Source organism: Bombus vancouverensis, chromosome 8, assembly GCF_051014615.1.
Source record: "Bombus vancouverensis nearcticus chromosome 8, iyBomVanc1_principal, whole genome shotgun sequence".
In the NCBI taxonomy this organism is placed as follows: Eukaryota; Metazoa; Arthropoda; class Insecta; order Hymenoptera; family Apidae; genus Bombus; species Bombus vancouverensis.
In genome coordinates this window covers 15,231,909-15,256,575 of record NC_134918.1, presented here as the reverse complement: position 1 = coordinate 15,256,575, position 24,667 = coordinate 15,231,909, and the positions used below count along the sequence as shown (strand labels likewise).

Here is a 24,667-nt window from a genome sequence, read left to right as displayed (position 1 = left end):
CCAAGGCCGAAATTTGCCGAGGCTCCCTTTTTATCATTATTCTTCCTGGCCGGAAATAAAACGATAGCCGGTGTGCTCGACTTTTATCGATGCTAGCTTTCGCCTGGTTTTCTCGGCTAGAAAGCCTCTTCCGCTCGATGGTTTGTTATTTCGAGCGGGCGTCTCGAAAACGAGACGAAATTTTTCGTCCAGAAACGCGTGAATTTCCGTGAGAAAGTCCGCCGTCTGACACGTAGTAGGACACACCTGTGGTAACCGTGGACAACGAAAACGTACGATTGGTCGAGATTTACCGCTGGTCGTGGGTTTGTAAACCCTGCGAAGACCCGTGTAGCCCGAGAGATTATCCGAAAGAGTGGTGGTCCGTTGCACGATCTATTCTCGACCAGAGTTTGTTGTCACACAGTCGCGTACACCTTCCGCGGCCCTCTTTCTTCGCTCGCATATGGCTACTCTTTCTTATCGTACTATTAACTCCCACACGGATCTCGCTTGAAAGGGTGAAACAGAGAAGAGCGAGCCCTTGTCGTGCTATGGTACATCTTGAATAGGTAAAGTCACTCGCGCAGGAAGTAGCGTGCATTTACAGGAAGATAATTAGCACAAGTGCCATTGAGCACGAAAAGCAGAAGCTGGGGAACGACAAAGAACGAGTTCGTGGGCTGTCGGAGAACGGTGTGTACAACCTGCTGAAACATCGCGATCAAAGCGCGACGATGTTGTTGTTCGAGTTGCTGTCGCGGAAAGCTGGGCTTCGCGTGAATTGTCAGCCCCGTCGCCAGTTATTTATATACCCGTTTCGAGGTTTCGTTAAAGGGTCCATCGGCCGGGGAATTCGCACGCTTGAGGAGGGTCGAAGGCGAGAAACGTTTCTGATATCAGGAAACTGGCGTTTAACTCTCGTAGAATAGTCGACGATATGGTGGCTCGAAGACGGTTGGGCGTCGATCCGTGGAAGGGTCGATAATTTCGTCGGTTTCTAGGCATCTCGAGCGTAATTTAACGCAAGGCCTAGAGCGGCAGCTGTGCCTCGACGGTGGCGGACACGGGACCGCAGAGTCACGATAAACTCTCGTAATTCACTTACGCGATATCCTGCCAGCGTATAAAGCCGTCGGTAAAGCGCGGGCACGCCGGGTAAATTCCGTATTGAATGCGAATACCCTTTTCGTAACATTCGTATACGCGTGTATACGATTATTCATACCTGACCATTGTACGTGCTCAACGCAGGATCTATCGTGCGTCGTAATATTCATCGGGACGGACAACAGATGGAAATTTTGATACACCGCGCGTAGCCAGCCGGCGGAGTAATGGGTTCCATGTGCGTGTAATTCCTTTCAGCGAGAGAAAAAAACCGTGGAAAAAAGTCGTCAAGCTTCTAGCTTACTAATAGCGTATTAGGAGACGCGATGCTTGTTCTGCCTTGAAGAGGAGTTAATCAAATTCAATTTGTTTTTTTTTTATCATGTTGGTTTATTTGTTGAAAACTTAAGTTTCTTTATTCGCGATATATAGTCTTGGAAAATGGTAGTTACTTATTGCGTATAAAATCTTAGAGGATTAGAGATAGGTGACACGGTCGATCGAGATTCCGGATGAAGCCAATCAAGGTATCGCGAACGATAACCATGCGGAACGTAATGATCTGGCGGTGGCACGATCCGTATTGTTGTCGGTCTCCTAATTGCGAACTGTTTCAGCGTGCAATAGGCGCGACGTGCAATCTGGCAGCGACGATGGTCGGTGACGGTGGTGATGGTGTGGCGGTCGCACAATAGATTCGGTTTGATGCATTGCCGGAGCGCAGGAGACCGTTAATTTCGTGCCCTCCTGGCCCACAAGCGCGGTATCGCGCGCCGATTGCTGTTCTCCGTCAAACGTCGTTCGCGTTAATAACTCATCGAAGTAAATAATAGTGTTTGCCAAGATAGGCCAGAGAATCCCACTAACCCGTAGTTTGTCACCGCCGAGATTCCAAAGCATCGATCGGTTCCTCTCGTTAATACGCGCCCCGTTTATGTCGTTAATACGACCAGTCGCGTTCATCTATTGTAAACGGACCATATCGATCGCGTGCATGTAATCGCGGGGAATGATCGACGAGACCCGAGCTACGCGCTAAAGGGTTTCGAAAAGAATGTAACGTGGATGAAATAGACGGCGTATATTTGAGATAGACCCTGGTGGTTTGTGGAAAACCGAATGCTCGTCTACGGAGTTGGTTAAACTTGCGACGACTCGAAGGAGAGACGAGCGTGACAAAGCAAGGGTTAGAATTGCATTTTGGAACGTGATTCCCAGCTCGGTGATGCGAAACTTGGATGACGCGAGACTGTACGGTGTCGTGAAATATTTGCTTTCGAGGAAAACGATCGTACCACGTAATAGAGGGTCTCTTTACACGGCTAAGACCGGTTTAATAATAGGTTTAATTACGAGCGTGATTCACGTGCCAGCTTGTCTAATATTTATGTTAATGTACTCCGCTGCTTCGCCGGTGGGTCCGTCTCGTCTGAGAAACGTTCCGATCGCTGTCATCGAGCGTAATCACGCCCACGGCCCGCTTATGCGGCCAACACGGTTCCCAGAAACGTTGGACGATGCTCATGTTCGTTCTCTCGCGTTTGTTCCAGAAACAATGCCAACGTCGACGCCCCGGCTCCAGTGCCAGCTCAAAGGAAAGAGCCCCACGAAAACATCGCCCGGATAGCAAAGCGCTATCTCGACGATAACATGCAGCAGGCGTGGATCAATCCTCGTCTAATATCGATGGTGAGTGAATATAAATGCAATAATTATACGCCACGTTAGACGATGATACCGGTATCTAACGTTCTCACGTTCCTGTCCTAGTAAATCCATTATCCCTGGTAGACACGCGTTCAGCTGTAATTTCAACCGGACAACAAATTAGTTTGTCCACGAGAAACCTGAAACGTCGACAAGTTTTTGCGACAATTTCGCTCCGCGGAAACTGCCGAACGAGTATAGTAATTAAACTGCGAAGCTCTAGCGGTACTCCCAAGGGAAACTCGATTTTTTTTTCAAGTCCTATCCTTCGTTTTCGTCTTGCTCTTTTTTCCTTTTCCGTCTCTTTCGCAACTTTCACAAATTTCGTTGAAATTTCCTGAAACCAAGAGAGACCTGCTCTGTCGCGCGTCTATACCGACGTTTCGTTTATTAATCCAGACAGTCGGCTCGCGCCGCAAATTCTCTATCTCTACAACGCAATTTACGTGCCTCAAAGCGTTTAAACGGTCGCACGGATAGGTAGTTAGAAATAACGAGTAGTAGGCGTTTGCAATATCGCGGGAATAAAACTTGTCCAGAGTCGGTAGAGTCGGTCGAGCGAGCAACGATGCTTCTCATTTAAAGTCCACCGACTAGTCCGGTCGACTCGGCATTCGAACTGGCCCCCAAGATTAAGATACGCATACACTTGCTCAAGATTCGCTGTCAAAGACGTATAATCGCGTGCACCTTGTAACGCGTTCTTCTCTCGTTATTTTCTACCCACGTTCTTTCGTATCGAGCAACTCGTTTCACGACTCGATCTCCAGGGAAGCATCGAAAGTGGAAAATTCGATAGGAAATTTACGTTTCGAGGCAACTATCGGCCATTTACGGACGCGTTAGAATTTTCATCGGACCGGTTCGCAAACGGTTATTGAAATTCCGCTTCGCCCGTTCCACTTTGTACGCGATATATTCGGATGACGGGACGCACTGCGTTGCAGAGTCGTGTTGCTATATCGGCGTCCACGGGAGATTGGCATTCACGCGGTAGACTCGGCTGCAGACAAGTAGAACGAGTGGACGAGTCATTAAGCGAGCCAATAACAAACTCGTGATCCACATAACCCTTCGTTATGTCCGCGGCCGTTATTAGCCCATGCTAGCCAGCAATCATCGCTGTGCCAGGTACGACGAGTCGTTTCGTAACGCCGGGGTCCAGCGCGAAGTCGTAATTTTCTTTTCTTTCCTGCTCCTGCTCCGGACCTTCTTCCCCGCCCTTTTCTCTTGTTCTCCACCTTCTTTTCCTTGTTCGACCGTGGACTCCTCCTTGCCACGACCTTACGTAACATCTTCGACGTGTTTCCCTGTGCTTGGCCGAGTCGATAATTCGACCTGCCAGCTCGCACACCTGCGTGCACCGTGCCAGTGGCGTAATCAGTCGTATTCGTTTAGCCCTGTTCAGCCCTATTCCAGGATACTCTACTCGCGTTCGTAACTTTGTTCGAAGCTAGTCTTAAATTCGTTTTGTTTCGTCTGTCGGCGATCCCGATAGCTGATAAAGCTCGCAGAACCTCTGTGTAATTATTCGTTGATCTGCCTGTCGGTCTGACGATACGATTAAAGAGACAGAGAAAAATCGCGCATAAATTCGACAACGAAATAGCCCGGCATCGCGGCTGTTCGCGAAGCAACGTCTACCCCGGGGTTACGAACAAAGTTACGAGTCACGGGAAATGACACGTCTCAACGGACGACGTGCCAGGCGGTGATGAGCGGCGACAGGCGACGAGCTACGCACGAAATAACGCACATTACCGTTTGCCATCGTATCTGATCGCCAGACGCGTATTTGTCAAATCGGTTAAAACGCGGCAATCCACGTACGCAGCAGAACGAGGCCGCCTCGCGGTTACGCTACTGTCGTCACACTTGTGTACGCGCGCGTGTTCACCAGTCCCGACAGGATTTACGATCGTTCCACGTTACTTATTGCTGCCAGCTTTATTAGCATAATCGGCCGCTCGGAGGATAGATTACCCCGTGAAACCGGATCATCGTTCGATCGGCAATTCGATCTTCCGCAGCAACGGCTGTAGCTTTCCGCGCTGCTCGACAGCACGAGTTTTGAAGCGTACATGCCGGTAGTCTACTTCCGTTAGCATCCAACGACGCCATTTGTTCGGTAGCTTCCACGATGAAACCAGATCTTAAATTAAAGCTTCGACTGGCGGCACCGATTGATGGCGCGACACGAGTGCACGCAGTGATTCGTTAGTATGCAGTTTATTAAGAAATATTCAAATCAAATGTAAAACTATCGTAGAACACCTGTCGACAACCAGGTGCCTGCAGGTTTAAACATCGATCACCGTGATCTATCGAAGAATGGGTAAAAAGGCATTTTTTTCAGGAATAGTTTTTTAATCTATATAGCACTTACGGCTTTGATTTTTATGAACTTTCGAGCTTAATTTACTCCGTCCTTTGATCTGTTACTTGGTCGAGTGCTCGGTGCCAACTCAGCGTCTACTTCGTGGTCAGCCGTAGTGGTCACCGGTGGTCACTTGCTCCAAAATTGTTCTCGTCAACTACGCTACTACTTTACCGCGGACAGTGTCCAATTCGTGGTCGTGCAACGATCGCTGGTGGACGCTTTCTACAAAATCGCTCTTGATGATTGCTCGATTACCGTGTGTTTCTGCTGGTTCCGGTTCCAAATAATTTTCGAGCGCAGCCTCTTTACTTATCGGTATGAAAACGTGACACGATATGTGCGAATTATACACGATAGATATCGTGTATATAATTTGCCACTTCGTGGTGAGATAGATAGCGTATATAATTTATCGCGTTGCAACCGGTTCTGAATTCCCGGTGACTTTCTTCTCTGATCGATAGGCATCGTTTCCGAAAAAACGTTGCTACAAGGAGACAAATTCGATTATACAGAGTTTACCCGATAGATTAATATTCGTACAAGATTGCGTCTTTCAATTTGCGCCGCGATTAGAATTATTGCGCGCGCGATGGGAACGAGGGCGTTAACGTACAAATAAATCACAAATCATGCGTTGTCGTCGTGCGAAGTTTCAACGCGATATATTTCGGGCGATTGATAGCGCGGCGAGGAAAGTTAATTAAGGAACGGACGAAACAAGATTCGTTCGTAGTCCCGTCAGCCATTTAATAATCTCGAAAATTCGCACGATTAGGAGAAGGCACAGGGAGCAAACGTGCACGTCGCTCCCTCCGTGTCTACGTTCGTCCACGTGTATCTATGAGGGCACACGTATACACAACGGAGCCGTCTATTCTGACGCGATTCCCCGAGTGCCCTGCACTCAGTTCCTCTAATAACAATAATAATAAGAAGGGATGGAGGACCGTTTTAATCAGAGGGTCTGCCTGCCTGACGTGATTAACTCGAAGAGCTCTGGGAAGACGAGCAGAAACCGATGGAGAAGCGAAGAGGGATGAAAAAGGGGGAAAGATGCGGGGTGGCTGCTGTCATTTTCGGTGTTTATCATATCAGTGAGCCGAGAGGGGCTTGATTTCGTCGCCTTCGCGCAGCAAGATGGGGTTAAATCTTGGATTTCACGGCCGATTTGTACCCCCTTTCCAACATCCTCTTTCCTCCGTCCCTTTTTTTCCCGGCATTGCCATCGAGCGCTCACCACCGTCCGTGCCGATCTGCCCTTCGCCATTACTCAACCGTTCGAGCGTAGAAAATGCTCGGAGTGCCCCTCTTTTATTTTCGCCGTGGCCGTTTTCCAGTCGACAGGAGATAGTACAAGTATTACGTAATGTTAATGTACAGCCGTTGACTTTATCGGGACGGTCATAAATCGAGCTCGTGCGACGACAACGAGCAATAAGAGAAAAAGCAGATAATTAAGTCTTGTCCGACCGGTGAATTATTTGCTCGGTAATCGAGCGGCGTGTCTACGCGTTCTACGCGTATCCCGATTTTCTCACGATATCTTTCGAAGACGATAGGAGACGGAGTTACGACACGCTGTACCTACGTAAGATACACGCGAGAACGTTATAAGCCCGGTCGCGTCTATTGTTCGCGATTTTATCGTGGACAATTTAAAAACGAAGACCTACGGATGAATAATGCTATTATGTGTGCTATTGAAAACGAGCAGAGAGAACCTCTTGAACGCGGTAGAGGAGGATTTTACTTGGAAGACATCGCTCTTCTTCCCGGAATTAAAGTCATGTCTATGGGGTTCCGACATTGAGAACGTCTCTGCTATTTCTCTTCCCGGTCCCGTCGTTGCCTTACGTCTCGCGCTTTACTTTGGACGTCTAATTAACAAGGTTTTCCTGAGGGTTTTCAAGACGTCTTGCTACCGACAAGTAACCGACGAAGCAGTAAATACCGTTGCGTGGCAATCGATTTGCATCGCGGTATCTCCTTCTCGCTCTCGCTTGTCCTTTATCGGGCATCCCTTTCGAGTCTCGCGCTATACTCGGTGAATTTTACGACGGAACACCTTTTCGATATTTCTCCGGGCGGTGATTCCATGCGGCCAGATCGAAGAACCCCGAGCTTCGATGGTGCGGAAGAAACTGGTTTCTTCCGAGTCGAAAGAATCCGCCGAGTCACCCCGTGCAGAAATTACACCGGGGTGCGATGACTTCTTGAGTAGTATCGCGCCTCGGTGTTCTCGCTATTTTCGTTGCAAGTCGCTCCGTAACCTTCGAGGTCGATGAATATTTCTCGCATTTCTTTCTTCCAAGTTTCCTAGCTTCCTTGTATCTTTGCCAGCCTCGATGATACATTCTCTTTACAAAGTTGTTCCGCTTTGATAAGAAACCCGTTTTCACCAACGGTGTAACGTCCTTGGAAGAACGATTACGAAGGGATTAAGGTACGTTGGCGTAGAAAATGGTACTCGGAAGTGGCGCGTATCGATCCTCGCAGCGCAAAGTTGAAGATTTCGCGAACGCAAAGCGTCGTAGACTCGTTGGGGACAGATAAGGGAAGAAGGATAGGAGGCTGGTTTAATATTCTGCTTTGTTCGCTTCATTAGCGCGGCACAAAAGTGGCTTAAAATAATTGAGTCTACGCCGAGTATAATAGCCATTCTGATATCCCATTGTCGGTTAGCTCGGACTCTCGATTCGTGGCGTTATCAATGCCTGCTTATTTCCTTCATTGTAATTGCGCGCACCCTTTGTTTTTGTTTAATTTTTCAACCCCTCCGATATCTTCCGACCACCTCGACGTTCCTCCTATACGTCCTCCACGCTCGTCCGCATCGTCTCCCGCTATTCACTCGCATTCCACTCCATTCGCCACCCCTCTGCCCGACCAAAAATTCTCATTTATTATCAAGCGGTTGCATGTTCGTACCGGGCGCGGCCGCCTCTACGCTTTTTCTCGCCAGCGTTTCTGCGAAGGATCGCCTGGCGACGGATCGGTCATTCGTCATGGAAAATTCCTTAATCGTTCGACTCGTTACACGCGACAGCCCCGTCAGCATTGAGAAAACTGCTTCGAATAGAGAAAAGAGAAAACAGCGACGTATTCTTTGCGAGTAAGCGGAAACTTTCGTCGTAATCGTTAACGACACGATGCAGGAGCTAAAGCCTGGAAAGGCTGAAGAAGAGTGTTGCCGGATACTTTGGACGAGGTATCAAAAAATTATCGATACGAAGGACGAAAAGAAAATAGGGAAGTTCGACAGAACGAAAGAATTCCTTTTAATTAACATCCTAGACAGTAGCTACGAATTAGCGACGAATACGCGACCGGTTACCGACAATACCTCGCCGCGACGTTGCGTGTTCCTCGAAGAAAAACTGTGGCTGGCCGGAAAAACGCGGAGTTCGAATCCCAAATTAAATAAAACATTCATAAATTCTCGACAAGGGGCAGCTGGCCTGGAGGCAGCGACGGCGTATGCAGGTTTTACGTTTTTCTTGCCCGAGAAGAAAGTACAGGCGGCTGCGTTTTAATTCCGTTGTTCAATCCCCTCGTCCCTTCTTCTGTTTTTCCTGGCCCCTCTTCTTCACCCGCCGAACGCGATTCCCTTTTTCTTCCGATATTTCTTTTTTTTCTTCTACGCCTAATATTCTTATCCAGTAGCGCTCTCGGTACCGCGGTTCGCATTTCTCGCGCTCCTTCCGGTAATATCCGGCTACTTTCCCTCCATAAACCTTTAAGTTTATGGTAAATTGGCCGGGGGATTCTCATACCTTTTTCCAGCGATGTTTCTCTTTTTTTCTTTTCCCTCTTTCCACGGTGTCTTCCTTCTTCGAAGCCGTGTTCCCTGTTCCTCAGCGTGCATTGTTTCACAGCCGCGTTTTCCGTGCGATATCCGCGGCCAAAGACGCGGAGTACACCGTTCCGCTTCTTTTCCCTCGGCGTTTCCAAGCGCCCCTTTCAAACGGCGGTGACAATGCCTCGCTTTGACGACGACACGCTAGCGTGCCGTATCGTCGCGTGGTGTCTCGTTAGATATTCTCGCTGAAAAACTCGCCGGAAGGCTGGAATTCTCTCGGTTTTCATCAGACTGCCAGGGAAAATTCAAGACGCTCGAGTGAAAAATTATCTTGGCCCGTCTGAAAAATGATTGACCGGTCTCCGGATCCGTTTAGTCGGATCGCCGCCCCCCGTAAATCCGTGCTCGAGCGTTCCAGACCCATGTCAGCGCGTTGTTTTGATGGGTGTACGGCTGGAGCAGCGAGTTTTCGAGTAATTAATAACGAGAAGTCGTGTACACGGTTTTCGGGTAGCAACTTAAGCCCCAGCGTGTTTCACGACGTCGAAGAACGCGAGGGTGCAAATGAAACTTGCGAAGTCTGCGTCGAGTGTCTCGAATGCCGCGCGGATTCTCCTTAATAGAAGCATCGTTTCGCGTAGCTCGCTTCATCGCGCTGAATCCGACCTTTCTGCTCTATTTCAGCGAAAGAATTTCCTCGTCGTTTGCCAAGAATATGCAACCGGGCAAATGAACAGCGGAGGGATGCCTTTCGATTTTCCGATCGTGAAACAAATTGTATCCTAACGCTATCGTTTATCTATGTGAAACGTCTTCCAGAGACATAAATCCTTTCCAAATGCTATTAGACGACTTTAAACGCCCTCGCGATCCTCGTACTTGGTCGACGATTCTCTGAAGATCGTGTTGGAGAAAAGGCTATTCACGATAAGTCAGTTCCAAGAATCAATCGAGGCAGGAATAGGCTGCCTGGCAGAAGTCATAAATGCAGTGGCGTCATAATTTTATGGATAGCGCTTGGCGTGTACGTTAGACTGTCGCAGTGTATATGTTCTCGTGAGTGTAAGTCGGCGAGTATAAGGGGTAATATCGTGGAACGAGGGATACCTTCCGCAAATCCTTCTGATCCCCCTTCAATGCACGGTCTGACGTCTTAAGGTTATGATACCTTCTCGGGGACCGGGACGATACCACCCCCGGTTTAATATTTATAAACCAGATATATCGTCGCGTACCTGCTCGCTTCTCGCGCAGCAAACGTTCTATTCCCGGTTGAAACGAGGGAAATCGGCTACGGACGAAAACCAGGACGTTTTCCGGGCAATCTGCAATTTTACGCGATTGTCTTCAACGTTATTCCTAACTATCGAAACGGCCTTGTTCGATCGTCGAATCAATCGATTTTTCTTCAGCCGCGGGAATTAAGGCCGCCGCCTATTCTTTGCGACACGGACGCGTGCAGACGTACGGAACCGTTGGACGGGGTTGCTGCGATCTCGAGCGAACGAACTTCCGCTCGTGCCGTGGCGTGATTCCCGCGACGTGGATGTCGAAGGTGACGGCGCCGGCAACGCCCTAAAAAGACTCGGGTCATTTGGCAAAGTGCTACTTTGTGTCACATAAAAAAAGCGACGTCGTCCCTCAACAACGCCGGTTATTTCGTAGTCAGCGTTTTTCGTCGTTCGAATTTTTCTCGCCCCCTTTCGCAGCTACCCCTCTGCGGAAAGCGAACCACCGAACCGCGTCGTTTCGTTTCGTCGCCACGCGTAGCGAGGGCGCGGTCTTTCTACGCGGTTCTTCGATCCGAATAGACGGGACTGGATGAAAATGGTGCGAATTTGGAGCGTACCATTCGCGCAATTAGCTTCAAAAGAGAGGAGGCGCGGTTCGAAAGCTGCGGATAGCTCGATCGACGAAAACAATCTGGCCGAGGGCAACGGAAAACTCGGATTTCGCGGCCTCGGTGTACCGAACCGTGCACGAACGATCTCCTTTTCTTCGTGGAAATTGTTGTTGGGAAACGATAGCAAAGAGGAAGAAGGAGGACGCTGGCCGTTCGTACACGCTCGAAATATCCTCGGTATCGTACGTTCGCGCCCGGGTAACGTTGGAAATGGCAATAAAAGATAAGAAGACGGTTACCGTCGAACGAACGTTGCAATGGATCGCGAAAGATTAACTTTCACGTCGGCGATTTGCATAGCGGATGCCTAGCACGCCGTAGATACGTATCTATTTTCCGAGCTATGCGTTCTACCTTACGTAAACGTAAACGGCGGCAGCCGTGGTCAGGTGTGTACCGGTGAAATCGACGATAAAAACGTTCTACCATCTACCTACCTTCTATCGCCTCGTAGATACGAGCGGGGATAGGATCGAACGAGAAATAACTTTGGCGAAATTCTGCAGGCAATTCGAACGGCATTATTGTTACCAGATTGTAATTACACGGCGAAAGGGGATGAAGATGAATTTGTTATCTCCCCTTGATCCCTTTGCCCATTCGTTGGTTCATCCTGTGTCCCCGAAACGCTGAAAACTACGGCGAAAGTTTTCAGAAGTCTTTCGACGAGAATCTGCCAGTTGAAGGGAGCGAGGGAGTGGATAAAAAAAAATTGGGTAACAGCTTAATCGTTTCGGAAATGCATAGTGCGTAGTCCGGGCAATAAGTTATCCGTGGCAAGAGAAAAGATCGTCGGCGCTCGACGAAGGGATGGAAGCGAGGCGAGTATGTCGACGTGGTGAATCAGGGACAAGAGGTGGTGAGGGGTGGAGAATGAGAGAAAGAGAGAGAGAGAGAAAGTGAGAGAGGGGGAGAGAGGGAGAGAGGGAACGGAGCAAGGAAGCAGAACGTCGAGCGTCGTTAATTTATGGACTTATTTTTCCCGGCGTGCGGTCGCAATTAATCCTGCGCTTTAATTGCTTCGTAACGCGCCCTACGAAAGAATCTTTCGATTTGATTAATCGGATTCGACGAATGTCGCCGCCCGGCCCCGACAAACGGGACGAATCGTTATGTACCGGAAAGAAGGAACCTTCTTTGGTTTTTGTATTCTTCGTACATTTGTCGCGACCAACCGTGATTTCGTTCGCGTAGTCTGCGGCCTCGAATCGGCGCCACGTTTCATAACGATTAAACAACGTGGTAAGAATCGGCGGAAAAATTAGAATGCCGTTGAGCTGTTCACGTTCGCCATATTCGAGAAAAATATTGTATATCGTGACGTCTACGTTCGATAAAAAGAAAAGTGGAAATGGTGAATCCGCTGATGGAGGGTGGACGGCGCGACCTTTTGAGAAAAAATAATCGAAATATTTAGAGGGACGATAGAGAGCGGCCTATAAAATTCCATCAAATTCCGGACCTCCACGAAAACCGAGTGTAAATTAATCCATGGACGTTTGGACGTCCGCAGGCATCCTGCTGGACGTATCGGACATTTAAATCGTTGAAATACCAAACCAGAGACAATGGACTCGGTTTTACGGCGCGCGTAGGAATACCTGGATAGTATAAAAAATTAAAGGCCGTTGGATTTTATAGTTTTATTGGGAAAATGCGTTCGGTGGATAGCGCGCGAGAGCTTTCCTTTCTCCCGCCTCGGACCGAAAATAATTACTTTCTGTCCTATTCGTTTGGGAAACCGTGCACTCGCGCCAACTACCCTCTCCCCCCTCTTTCCACTCTTTTGTTTTTGTTTCGGGGAAATTTGCAAAAATTCGCGAGATCCCGCGCGCGACCATGCGTCGAGTAAATCGAGAGAGTTATATAGAGTCGCTGGTTTCACGCACCGATGAACAAATCAAATCGACGAGCGGCATGCCATGGAACCGAAAAGTTACATCGTTTGTTTCTCGGTTTCCGATATATGGTTTTAATCTAAACCCGATCGAAAACGGAGAATTCGTCATGGTTCGCTGGCCGTCGACACGTTTTCCCAGGTGCACACGCGTTACGTGGCTTTTTCCATATATTGTCTCCTCTTCCGGCCTGGCTGAGCGTTTGACACCTGCTACCATGAATTCTTATCCTCTGAAGCGTAAACGACGCGATGCGACGTGATTTAGTTTACGCGATGAAACTTTATCTGCTACATCGTTGAAATCCTATAGAGCAAGCGTCTCTTATTAATTAACTCGCGACAAAGTTAGTGGCGCCTGGAATACCGACGGTCCGCATCTCCTTCGGAAATGAGAAATTTGTCCGGAGGTTGTCCCTCTGACCTTTATCTGACTCGAGGCCGGTCGTTTCCACTGCAATGTAACATTCTCCCGGTAGAAATAACAACCTCCTGATGCACTTAACGATCTCAGCACGGTATCGTTCGCCGTTTCACGGTCATTTCTCTTCGACCCCGAAATTAGTGGGGTGGAAAGATACGCGATTCTCGGATATTCCTGGTAAGTAGCGGGCAATAGCCTAAATACTCGTACGCTTGTGAAACGAAAGTAACGCGAGATCCAACGGAGCCGAGGGAGAGAGACGGGATTTACGGCCACTTTATTTCTCGTCAGACGGTGGAAAAGAAAGCACGGGGAAAGATAGGAAAAGAGGAGGAGAAGATCGCGCGGCGAGTCGTCTGCGTTGTCGAAAAATTTATCATTTAATTTATTGGTCTCGCGGCTGTACAGTTTACTTTAGCCGTCTCGAGAGGGCAACGCGAGGAATATTTGATCGGTGAGAGAGTGCCCATGGGTGCCCGAAAGCCTGTCATCTCTGTTTCGTGCTGGTAGAACGAAGGAGAAAAACCGATACGCGAACACGCAGCCCCGATTCGATTGAATTTTCTGAACGATTTATCGCGTTGCCTACCTGAAAACGTAGTTCGGATTAATCGAGACATCTGAAAACTTGGCAAAATGTGTCAACGGTACGATACCAACAGTCCGTAATATCTTTTCTACTCTCATTTAGTTAATATTGCGCGCAAATAAAATTTATCGATAAATAAATTAAAAGCGAGCGCAGCGCAGATTTCGAACTCCAACTTTGACGTTTCGCCGACGTGCTACAAGAACTCTCGTTTCTTCTCCTTCTTATAAATCATATTTCTATTCGGTTGGTTAATCTGGGGACCCCATAGCCACGCTGCACACCACGCGGCTATGTTTTTATGCCATTTGCCGGGAACGTGAAATAATCGTCGTCGCCGCTATGGTCGTTGTCGTTATCGTCGATCAGCCGCAGAAATTTTCCCGTCGTTATTTTCGTACGAAACAAGGCGATATAATCGTAGCTGGTAATTCGCGTAAAATTCGATCGGCAGAATTTTCTCGGGTGCGAATGAAACACAGCGCGTGTACAGTTTCGTCCAGTTTGCTTTTATTAAGCCGGCCAGCTTGTTCGAAATTAAACGGTACGCATTAATAAGTAATTTAATGACGAACATGCGGCGCGTTAGTAATATTCCGAATGCCAGGATTAGCGTATCATATTGCGTATTCATCGTTGCAAGCACGTCCATTGATCGAGCCGGGATGACGAAATTTTTCTGGCCGCGCAACGAATCGTTGAACACCGCGCATTAATGAGCCCCGGCATGTTATATAATATAATGCGTTATTATAAAAGTGTTAATGGCCGTGGTGTGGCGGGATATTAAAGCCGGACCGGCGTATCGGAATTCGTTATAGGTTCGGGGGAACGCGCGCCGCTATCGACAAAACTTTCCCGTCACTCTTGGAATGGCCGACAGCGCGAGGCCTTCTCTCGGACACACGATATATTGTGGTTGGATCGACGTGTGCTCGTCGGATTTCCATGTTCAGGAATTCCGTAGGAATTCGTCGGCCGTCTCATTCGCCGTGATTTCGCCCGACAGCGTGTCCTTCTTCTTTTTTCGCGTGCCTTCGTTCGCCTTCTCTCCACCCCTTTTCTTTCACCTTGGCGATAAACAGACAACCTTCTTAAAGTCTAACGTAATGTCGTATCCGCGGCATTTTCTCTTCGTTTCCGTGTCTACCTCCGATCGCTTTGTATCGTGCATCGGAGACTCATCTGTCTTCCTATACGACGCGACCCCTGCCGACGCTACGGTCGAAAATCGAGGCTGAAACCGATATCGAGTCGCGACGAAGCGGCGAGGGTGCGCGAATAATTTTCAGCGGCCAGAACGCCGGCGAATCGATCGTGAAAATTGAATATTCTCGTTAAGAAAATATTTCCACAGGCTCGGCCGCGCGGATTAAACTGGCTTTGAATCTCACCGTTTTCCCGGTTACCCTTCGCCAACCCGTCGTTGCCTGGCGTTTCAAGCACGTCAGCTGTCTCTTCTGTCTGGTCCCTCTGCTGTTCCTACATCGAGGACGCCCGTTTCAAAAATCTTCAGAGCGTCTGGATGCCAAGTCGCAATTAAAATAATTATTTTTAAAGTACGCCGTGCCGGCCAACGTATGTATCGACGATTATCGCGTGCTCGACGGCCGAATCTCGCGTATAAAACTATGCGTTCAGAGAAATAAAACAATTTCTGTTATTTCCGGCAGGATAGTTGCACGTTTGCGGCTGCAGTTGTTCCAAATGAAAATGTAAATATTATATCGAATACGTTCGCATGGATTCCTTTAAATAGGATCGATTCAAAATGGAAATGATCTGTCGATCGCAGTATATATCTTTTCTCAACAATTTTGTTATCGCACGTTTTATCGTGTAGCCGTTTTCGCTGCCGAGATGCTTGTGGCCGATAATGTTGGCCACCCCAGTATGTGTACCGGAATTTCATAGTGTTTCGTCCACGATACTTGTGGTCTGCAGCCATGTGGTCCACCCCTTGCGACCGCGGACTTGACGGCTGATTGAAAAGTTGCTGCTCCCCCAATCTGCAAGATGAGTCTCCGAAATTAAATCACCGCTATCGAAGGCGTGGCATCGTGGGGTATATGATTGCGGGATCGATGGACCCAGTTCGGATCTTTTCCGCATTCGTTTCGCAGACCATTAGGTCACGTTGAGGGTTGCTTCCAAGAGAACCGTCGAATCTTTTGTGTCTTAAAGGAACAATTATATCGTGGTAGATCGTTTAACTATCGTTAATCTCGTGTATTCTTGGAAATCTTCCCATTATCATCTAATCATTTATCGTTATGATCGTATTACGATCATTGTTCGTCGAACGTTTTTCCGTCAAAGGAAACGATCGTCGAGTTGGCGACTCGTGACACGAGAAGTAGACGAGGATGATAGCCGGCGTGCGTGTCACGCTGCAATTTGTCCGAAACGGTTTCGACTCGCAACCGTGGAGACCACCTGGGTAGATCGCATTAACGACATTTTTACGTGAGAGCGCGAGACACACGCGAGCCAGTCGGTTCGAGTCCTGCGGGAAGAAGGAGACTCTCGCTGCCGGCAAAAGAGCGGAAGACGGAGAAACGTGTTTGGTTAATCAGATTAGTAGCGTAATTAGCGGACCCAGAAATTCGAGCTTCCACCACGTACCGATGCACCCCGATTCACCTGTAAATTCTTCGTAGTCGTGTGGGTAATTAGCGATCGCGATTCGTTAATTACACGCATTAACGAGAGACATGGCACCGGGTCCCTGATGGATCTCTGATGGATCCGTGAATCGCATGGCTAGGGATATTTGCTGGTAATTAATTGTCGCCAGTGAAAAGCGACGCGGACACTTGTCACTCTGGATGATGCTTCCGGCGCGGGAAGTCATTGCGGGATACCAACGGAACCAACGATAATGAATTAAAAACTCTTCTTTCTCCTGTTAGAAGAATTTTAATATTTACCAATGATCTCGAAGTCGAGCCTAGGAAGATGCGGTTCACCGCCAGCAGTTGCTTCTTTCTCGTAATTAAAATCCAGCAGGCACCGTGTTTCCATTACGCGAGAACGAGAGTCCGACGGGGATGCGAGAGGCAGCTCGTTACAAGAGTTGTCCGAACGTACAGCTCGAGAAAGGGAGGACATTTGGCCTCCATTATGCGGAGGTCACGCGCGTTAGGCCGACATAATATGCGATGGAGGCCTGTTCTTTTGGTTGGCGAGCGCTCTGTCAGGCTCTCGAGTCAAGCCGCGAAAAGGACGCGCCTCGCGATACGAAGCGGTTAAATGAAAAGCCGTCTTTAGAAAGCCAGCGGAGGCTGTATCGCTACGTCAGGTTCTTACGAAAACGAGAACAGAGGGAAGAAAAGGTGGACGACGCATCTTGCCGCGCGACAATCATGGCGCTGCCTCGAGGTTGTTAAGGGAAGTAACCGACGACCTCGTTATTTTCCCTTGGTCCGGCCGCAAACGCGGGGACGTCGATGCAAAGATGCCGAGGAACCCGGTGATATTTTAACCGATCAAGAATCGCTACGACTGTTTTCCTAACAAGAAAGTACAGACTTTGTTGTTCCTGCAAGAAACTCGTCTCCTACATTTTTCTACGATGCTACATCTAGGTAAACACCCTTCTTTTGTTTTCGTATCTTCGAATAAGCCTTTCTTGATAGATAGCTTTTAGGATATAGCTAGTGGTACTCTCATTTTCCGTCTCCGCCCTTCCACAGAGACGGTTGATCGCCGACGGTTTTCACGTTTTGTCAGACACTTTCCGACAATATCCGAGACGGTAAACAGACGCCACGTCGCGTCGCAGCGGTTCTTAATTAAGATTTACGAGCGGTCTGGCCACGGCGACCTTCGACCTCGATCGGTCGAAAGCAATCGGAAGCAATTTCCCGGGGATGCGTAAGACATAAACCATTCTGACACCAACGTGTTCCCGAGGAATCGGGTCGGGCTTCATCCGCGCGGGGACAGACCGCAGAGGGAGCGCGGAAACGTTGAACGGAAACTACGGACGGACCATCTCATCCGCAGTGCGCTTTAATCAATGCTAACAATCCGTTTATTATTCGAAGGGTCGAGCGAAACCGAGGGACAGGGTGGAACGAAACCATGACTTTTCGTGAAGCTTGCGAGGGTCAGTACCCGCCCATAGGTCGATGAAATTGCGTTACCGCGTCCAAGTGACGCCAAATCGACGCGGTTGGGCTAACACTCGAGCGTACCCCTCGTTCGTCTTCAAAGGAACATTGGCACGCGAATCGAAAACACTTTCAACGAGGACTGTTCGTTTGAAATCAACGGCTAACCTTGTGTATGCTGTGTTTCATTGGTCGGAAGTGATCCAAGACCCGGGATATTTGCGGAAAAAATTAAACGACTGGGGGTTGGTGTAAAATTGTCCTTGGAATCTCGGAGAGCAAATGCCGCGAGTACATTCATCGAAGCAAGTTTTTCTTTCGAAAGTTACTTCTCGAGGAAGCTCTATATATCGAGCCGTGACTGGTCATAAGAAAATTGGAATAGGGCCACTCGTTCGAACGCAATTAAAGTTCCAACTCGGCTACCGCTGATTTATGGATCGTAAAGAAGATTCGTTACTCGTCCCAATAGTTCTCTTTGTTTTAAATAGAATTCGCTCTCAATGGCATGGTGGCGCGAGCCTTGCTCTCTGCGTTCCTTTCGTTTCTTTTGGCTTCGTAAAACTTTCGTTCTCGCGAGTTGCCTTCAACCTCAGCATGGTCATTGCCAAGTTCGTTACTCCTTCCGTCGCGAGTGCGTTATTTCGCATAGGAAAAGTGCACGCCGTTTCCAACCGTCGCACGCGTGACGAAACAATTGTAAATGATTATTGCCCGCGATAATATCAACCGGCGTCCTCTTTACGCTTACAATCGCGCGTGCAGTCCGAGTGCACTCAGGGTTCGCGCGTGCATTTTTCGAGCAGGGGGCCACAAAGACGCCGCGGTTTTAATTACAATGCAATTTTCCTTGCGTCGCTCGCCCCCTTTGAAACGCCGTTAGGCTTCCACTCGAACACACGGAGCAATCACGCGCTCGTACGCGAGTATTGGTTGCGGCGGTCTCGTGGCGACGTAGCGTACCGCTACGTTTTGATCCGCGAAGATTAAAGGAACCCCGCCCTTTTCTCTCCCTTCTGTGTATCACGATACACCGACTCATCCCCCCGAGCCGCAACATAGCGTCTACCGCAAGTGTGCAAATATCCCGAAGACCCGCAACAACTATTCCCCACGATAGTCTCCTTCGGACCGTAGACATTTGTCTGGCTGCAGCGTCTAAGTGCCTGCAAATCGACTCAAAGTGGTGAATACCACAAAGCGGTATACATGCGTGAAAATATTGCGATTTTAAGTAAACGGGTATTTCATCATCGACAACGTATAGGCTTCGCAGATGTTACAAAACAAAAATTCGATTTCGAATTATTATCGTATTATTTTCTCATCGGGTCATCGCTTAGGAAACTACTTACATATATATCCACCTGCCATTAGTCGAGATGCCGTGTAAACCCCATTTGCGATCCAATTCTAGCTGATAAATTCCAGAAAACGCACGAGTCACTGGCGGAATAGATATTCAGCCTGGGGAGAGAGGACGCAAGAACTATAATGGATTATCGGTCGAGGGAGGTTGATCGGTAATCGAATATCAGTCGGGGTTAAAATCCATCAAATCCTCCTGCAGCATCCGTCGACGCGACAAGTTACTCTCGCTTTTCCATCTATCGATCTCACTCGATCGCGCGGCTGGTGAACTGCAGTCTCATTGTTATCGCACGGTCACGACGTTCGTTGGGACGTTTCATCGCCTGTGCTTAAGGTACTGTGCCTGTCTGTTACGAGCGTGGCCCGAGCAGAGATCGTTCTCTGGAAACTTAGCTTTTTACGCGGATCGAAAGCCCGACGGTGGTTGGCTCTTCTAGCGGGCAAACGAGCCTACGAATGCCGAGTAATTTCTTTGTCGTCCTTTAGAAGCGACGTTCCCTGGATATAAATCAAGGAGACCTCTTAAGGGTGGCGTGATTCAGCGGAACGCTTTTGTCGTAGCCAAGTGGTCCTTCCTCTCTTGCTTTTCGCCCTGATACTTTATACCGAGTCGAGGAGGACGTTCGGAATCGAGTCCTCCGCGAAGACTGCAAACGACGCGTTCCACCGTTGTTCTTTCCTCCGAGCGATTTTCCATGCTGCCTATGATCAACGATCGACCATCTTTTCCTCTGATTTTATTCCACTCTAGGTGCACGCGGTGTTTGGTACACGCGGTACCCGATTACCAGTGAATGATCGATGACGATGGAAAGTTCGACGCGGTAAAAGCGAGACGGCCAAAGTGGACAGCGTTGCGAGAACGAAACATTCGTAACGTTATTGTTTGGAGGCTGACGAAGCTCACCACTGTTAAGGCTGACGTTCCCATCCGTCATGATGTCGTCGGGCGTCCACGAGCCTTTCAACCCTCATAGAGGCGCCATCACCAGCGCGACGGAACCCCATGTGCGCGTGGCGCGAGCGTAATCGTGCACCAGGTGCCTCGCTAACGTCTCCTAACGAAGGACACAACCCCCGTCGTGCTTTTCGTCCGTTTTCTCCCTTTCACCTGTCCCTCCCTGCCACTCCGCCCCTTCGTCCCTCCCTCCACTCTTTTTTCTTCTTTCTTTTGCCAACAGGAGAGGCAAGACACTCGGAAAGACGGGCCTGCTTCTCTTAACAAGCATTGAGCAACTCTCTCTCGGTACTCGGGACGTAAAAGGGACTTTTTGCTTGTTAGATTGTTTGCTCTTGTCGAATGGGAGAGGGTAGAGGAGGTTCGGTTTTTGCTGCGGAGTATAACACGGCGTTCGTCTTCTTTTAGAAAGAGCTGCACGTTGGAGCGGGTAACGTGCACTTTTTTGTCGGTCTTCCACAGTCGATCGGCTCGCAGAGATCGTCGAAGATCGTGAGATCCTTAGATGCTATCGCATCGTTGGATATGCAATGCCGCAAAAAAAAAACTCGATGAAAGAACTGCCCCCGAATAATATTTGTTCACGCTTGTACCGCTAACGACCCTCTTCTCGCGGTCCGTTAAAGTTCGTGATTCGGAGATTTGTTAGCAGCATCCACTGCTCCCCCTTTTCTTTGTTCTCCGGTAAAAATCATAATGAGTGCGGGGAGACATGTTCGAGATGTAATATAAGACGGTAGCGGCGAAAGAAATACATTCTGAGAAATGGTAGGACGTGCCTAAGTTACTTTATAGTTACCAAATAACGCTTGAAAAGATCAGCGTCGTACAGGCCGTAGTATTATAGAAACTTGCACGATATTTTCCCGTTTCTACCGTCCGTTGTCCTGAGATTTCAATTTTTTTGTCTACTATCCTGTGAGATTTCATCAATTATTCGTCAGCACTTATTCCTGTTAAATCAACGAGGCGGTTTTATTCCTGCCTCTACTTGCCGATATCGTCTATAAGCGGCATAAGTATCCGCATGGATATCTCTGCAGATTTTACAAATCCTTTGGCCAAACAAGTGGCGAGGATCTGGCAGGTGCCATTTGCCATTGAAATCCTACTGCCATTAGAGACGTCCGATCTAAATCCCGCTGGCATTTGCGCACCGGATTGTCGTCTTATCCTCGTGTCTCTCTTCGTCCGTCTTTCTCCATCGTACACGTTCCTCTCATTTTCTCCGGGACGCGCATTCTCTGCCTTCGTCCGCGTTACTCGCGTTCACCCTCGTGCATTTCGGTCTTGTTATTTCACTACTCGACCCTTCGCGCCGGCCGGTTACTCGCCAATGTAGAATTTCTCGTGGACCGTTTCTGGCAGCGAACGTTACCCTGTTAAGATCCACAAAGCAAACAGCGGGCCGGAGATAAGAGTGTCCTTCGGGAGCCCGCCAAGGATAACAGAGAGCTTTAAAAGGTTCGTGACGTCCTTGTCGGCACTTTCCGTGCGGACGTTCTTCAAATTCGATTCGCCGTTCGTTGTTCTCTCGCTATACTAACGCGTGATGCAGTTTTTTTTTTTTCAAGCACCGTTACACGTTTTTCCCTCCTTTTCTTCGTAGAATATAAAACATTAAAATTGAGACCAAAGTAGAGTAAATTTTCACGACAGCCTACGACACGAGAGACGCCATTGACAGACGAACGGATGATTTCAGCCTTGTTCGTTCAATTTCCATAATGTAGCTGTTCATTCAATTTCCAGAACGAACGGTGGGTCGCTTCCTGGCGTCCGTCGACTGGCGCCCCATTAACAATGCTGCTTTTCAATTCGGCTTCTTATTACGTATTCAATTAATCCGTAGATCTTATGCATCGCGGATACGTCCTGCACCACGTTTCTCCAGACGTCCGCGAGACAAACGTACAAGGGTAGAGTTAGCAAAATAACGGAAATAATTTAAAACTTTATCAACGCTGAGTGTACCGGATTTCCTCGGTCTAAACGGAGCTGCATTAAAGGGATTAGTTGCTGGAGAAATATTGCACAGAGTCGGTGGGCGTTGTATTCTTTCGCAGTCCAGGAAGAAAATGCCGAAAGCGACACAATCGATAGACGCTGAAATTCTCTTACAAGGGTGTAACGTGCGCGATCATCTTCCTGATCTGTTACTCGCGTGATTCTCCATCGTCGAATGATAAGATTAACCATGGAATCCGATAAATCATCGTCGTCTGCCTCTAAATATATTAACAGATAGATCTCATATTTACTCCGTGGCGAATCTAGGTTTTTTAGTTGACACGAATACCGTTTTCTCGTCTCTGTGAACGTCAAAGGCGATTGCACGATCCACGTGCAATCCGGCAGTCTAGATACTGTTGTTTTTCGCGGTGGTTCAGCCGGTCTTGGGCTGCTTCGTTCCTCATTTTCGTAGATGCAGCGATGCGAGAGAGCTGACTGTGTCCCGCGATGATTATTCGAAGTGATCAGGGAGAGGGGAGGGGATGTTGCCTGCAATGCATAGGGCAAACTCGAGCGTAAGAGATTGCTCTCTGCTCCGCTTTTCTATCTTCGACCGTTATCCTTGAGTTTTCCCTTTGTCTGGCTCTTTGGCCGTGACGCGACGGCTCCTTTAACGCCCTCGTGTCAGTTAGTCGATCAGCGGAATCTAGCGGTTCTACGCACGCCTTTCAAAAGCCCTTAGCGCCGCCGATATTAAAAGAGACGCGTCCCTTATTCCGTTCCCGCCGACCCTCTTCTATTTCCACCTATCCCGCGGAATAAAAAAATCGTCCTTGTGGAGGATCGAGCGGAAGTTTGTGCGCGATAGTATTCGCGGCTACGAACAGGCGAGTCGCGAGGAATTAATAATTCAGGCCGATCTGTTTCTTTTACAAAAACTCGTAAATTATCGCGGGAACAATGAAACGCTCTTGATAGGAAAATCGCAGCGATGATCTACAGGCCTGTACACACTGACATACTATTGCCGGCAACGTTGTATGCCGACAGTCGGTTGTCTGTACAGATCTGATAATTGCACGCTTAGAAATCGGCCGATTTCAGTCGATCGACGTCTGAGGTGCCGAGGTTCGCGTCCACGTCACTTTCGCTTGAAACGTGGATTCACCTGCCGTAGCTGCTGATCTCGCTTTCACGCGTGTAATAATTGCAAGAATCGAAGAAAAAGAGAGAGTCTGCGATCTTGGCGACTTCAACAAATTGCCGAGACAACTTAACGACGGTTGGGATGCAGCGTTGCCAGCGATCGCGTCCCAGTCTGTATAGGCCTCGACGGTATAGTTTAGCTCGGAATATTAACCCCTTCACCGTAACAAACCACTTTATTCCGAAACAAAACACTCGACAGAATGAAGGAAGACATCCTCGTTCGTTCGACCAACCGGCCGTCTCTAATTTGATCGCTGTGCACGGCGAGGGAGGGGATGATGGCATTGAGACAGGTCAGTCCGCTGTGAAAATCGGATATGTACCGGCCCCGTTAACCCATCCACCAGGGGGAAATCCAGTTATGATTCCGTGTGAGTGGAGCCGTTTTGTTGTTTTTAGCTGGCGGTTAGCTACGAATCGCGCTCGACGATCTCTCGGTCGGTGGTCGCCCGCTCGCGAAATCGATTAGTTACGCGAAACAATAAGCGGACGATAAATTAGGTTTACGAACAATCGGGGATATAATCGTTTCGTCGTGAAATGGTTTCGCAGATTCCATTGATTTTCCTACTGAACGTAGAACCGTGTATTACAGGAATATAATTTTAAACGCGATCTTTTGTTTTCTTGGTGTCCTTTGCCACTCGAAGAAGAACAACAGAGCTGCGCGTACTGGCAGCTAATGAAACGGTCAAGTGGTTTTCTTCTTCGTAATATTTATCGCGCGGTGGCAGCGGTTTGCGAGCTCGATAACCACAATCGAGTTTGTTACCTGCCTTTATTTCGTGTTCGGACGTGGAACTTTGTTTCGGGCACGTTTGCACGTTAACCAAGGGTACCATGGCGAGACCATACGACCATCTACATCGTGCCAACTCCTTCCACCGCTTCTCCTAGTTCTCTCAACCTCCTTTCCGTCCCGTCTTTCTCGCTTCATCCCTCTCTCCGCAAATTCCGTCTCCCTTCTCCGACAAGCTCCTACATCCATCCCCCCTTGCCACTGTTGGTGGTTCCGGGGAAAATATTAGCCGCGGGCTTCGTAGCGTTAAAGGGGGACGGTTAAATTAATAATTCGCAAATTGCCAAGAGAAATGCCGCTCGTACCTCAGCACCGGCATCTCCCTCCACGTCCCGTTGCTCCTTTTCGCTGCAGTTTGCGGCGTTTCGACTCGGCTGCGAGGGTGGAACCAACGACGCAGGCCAGTCCGTCGACTCGAAACCACCGCTATTTTCGACAACCATCGTCGGTTAAACGACTAATTAGCCTCGC

General features: G+C 48.7%; 2 protein-coding genes across 3 annotated transcripts in view; one reads left to right on the top strand and one right to left on the bottom strand.

Moving 5' to 3' along the window:
* LOC117153750 (uncharacterized) overlaps positions 1–24,667 on the top strand; it is a 257,976-nt gene that overhangs the window by 62,187 nt on the left and 171,122 nt on the right. For both annotated transcript variants that reach the window (XR_004463667.2, XM_033328099.2), the window contains exon 3: positions 2,640–2,778. Coding sequence is in view for 1 of the 2 variants with exons in the window: in XM_033328099.2 (XP_033183990.2) it covers positions 2,640–2,778 (139 nt within the window). In the remaining variant the exon portion in view is untranslated. The remainder of the gene's footprint in view (positions 1–2,639; positions 2,779–24,667) is intronic.
* The window catches only part of LOC117158751 (EF-hand calcium-binding domain-containing protein 11), a 122,403-nt gene that overhangs the window by 79,231 nt on the left and 18,505 nt on the right, over positions 1–24,667 (bottom strand). The gene's annotated exons all lie outside the window — the stretch shown is intronic.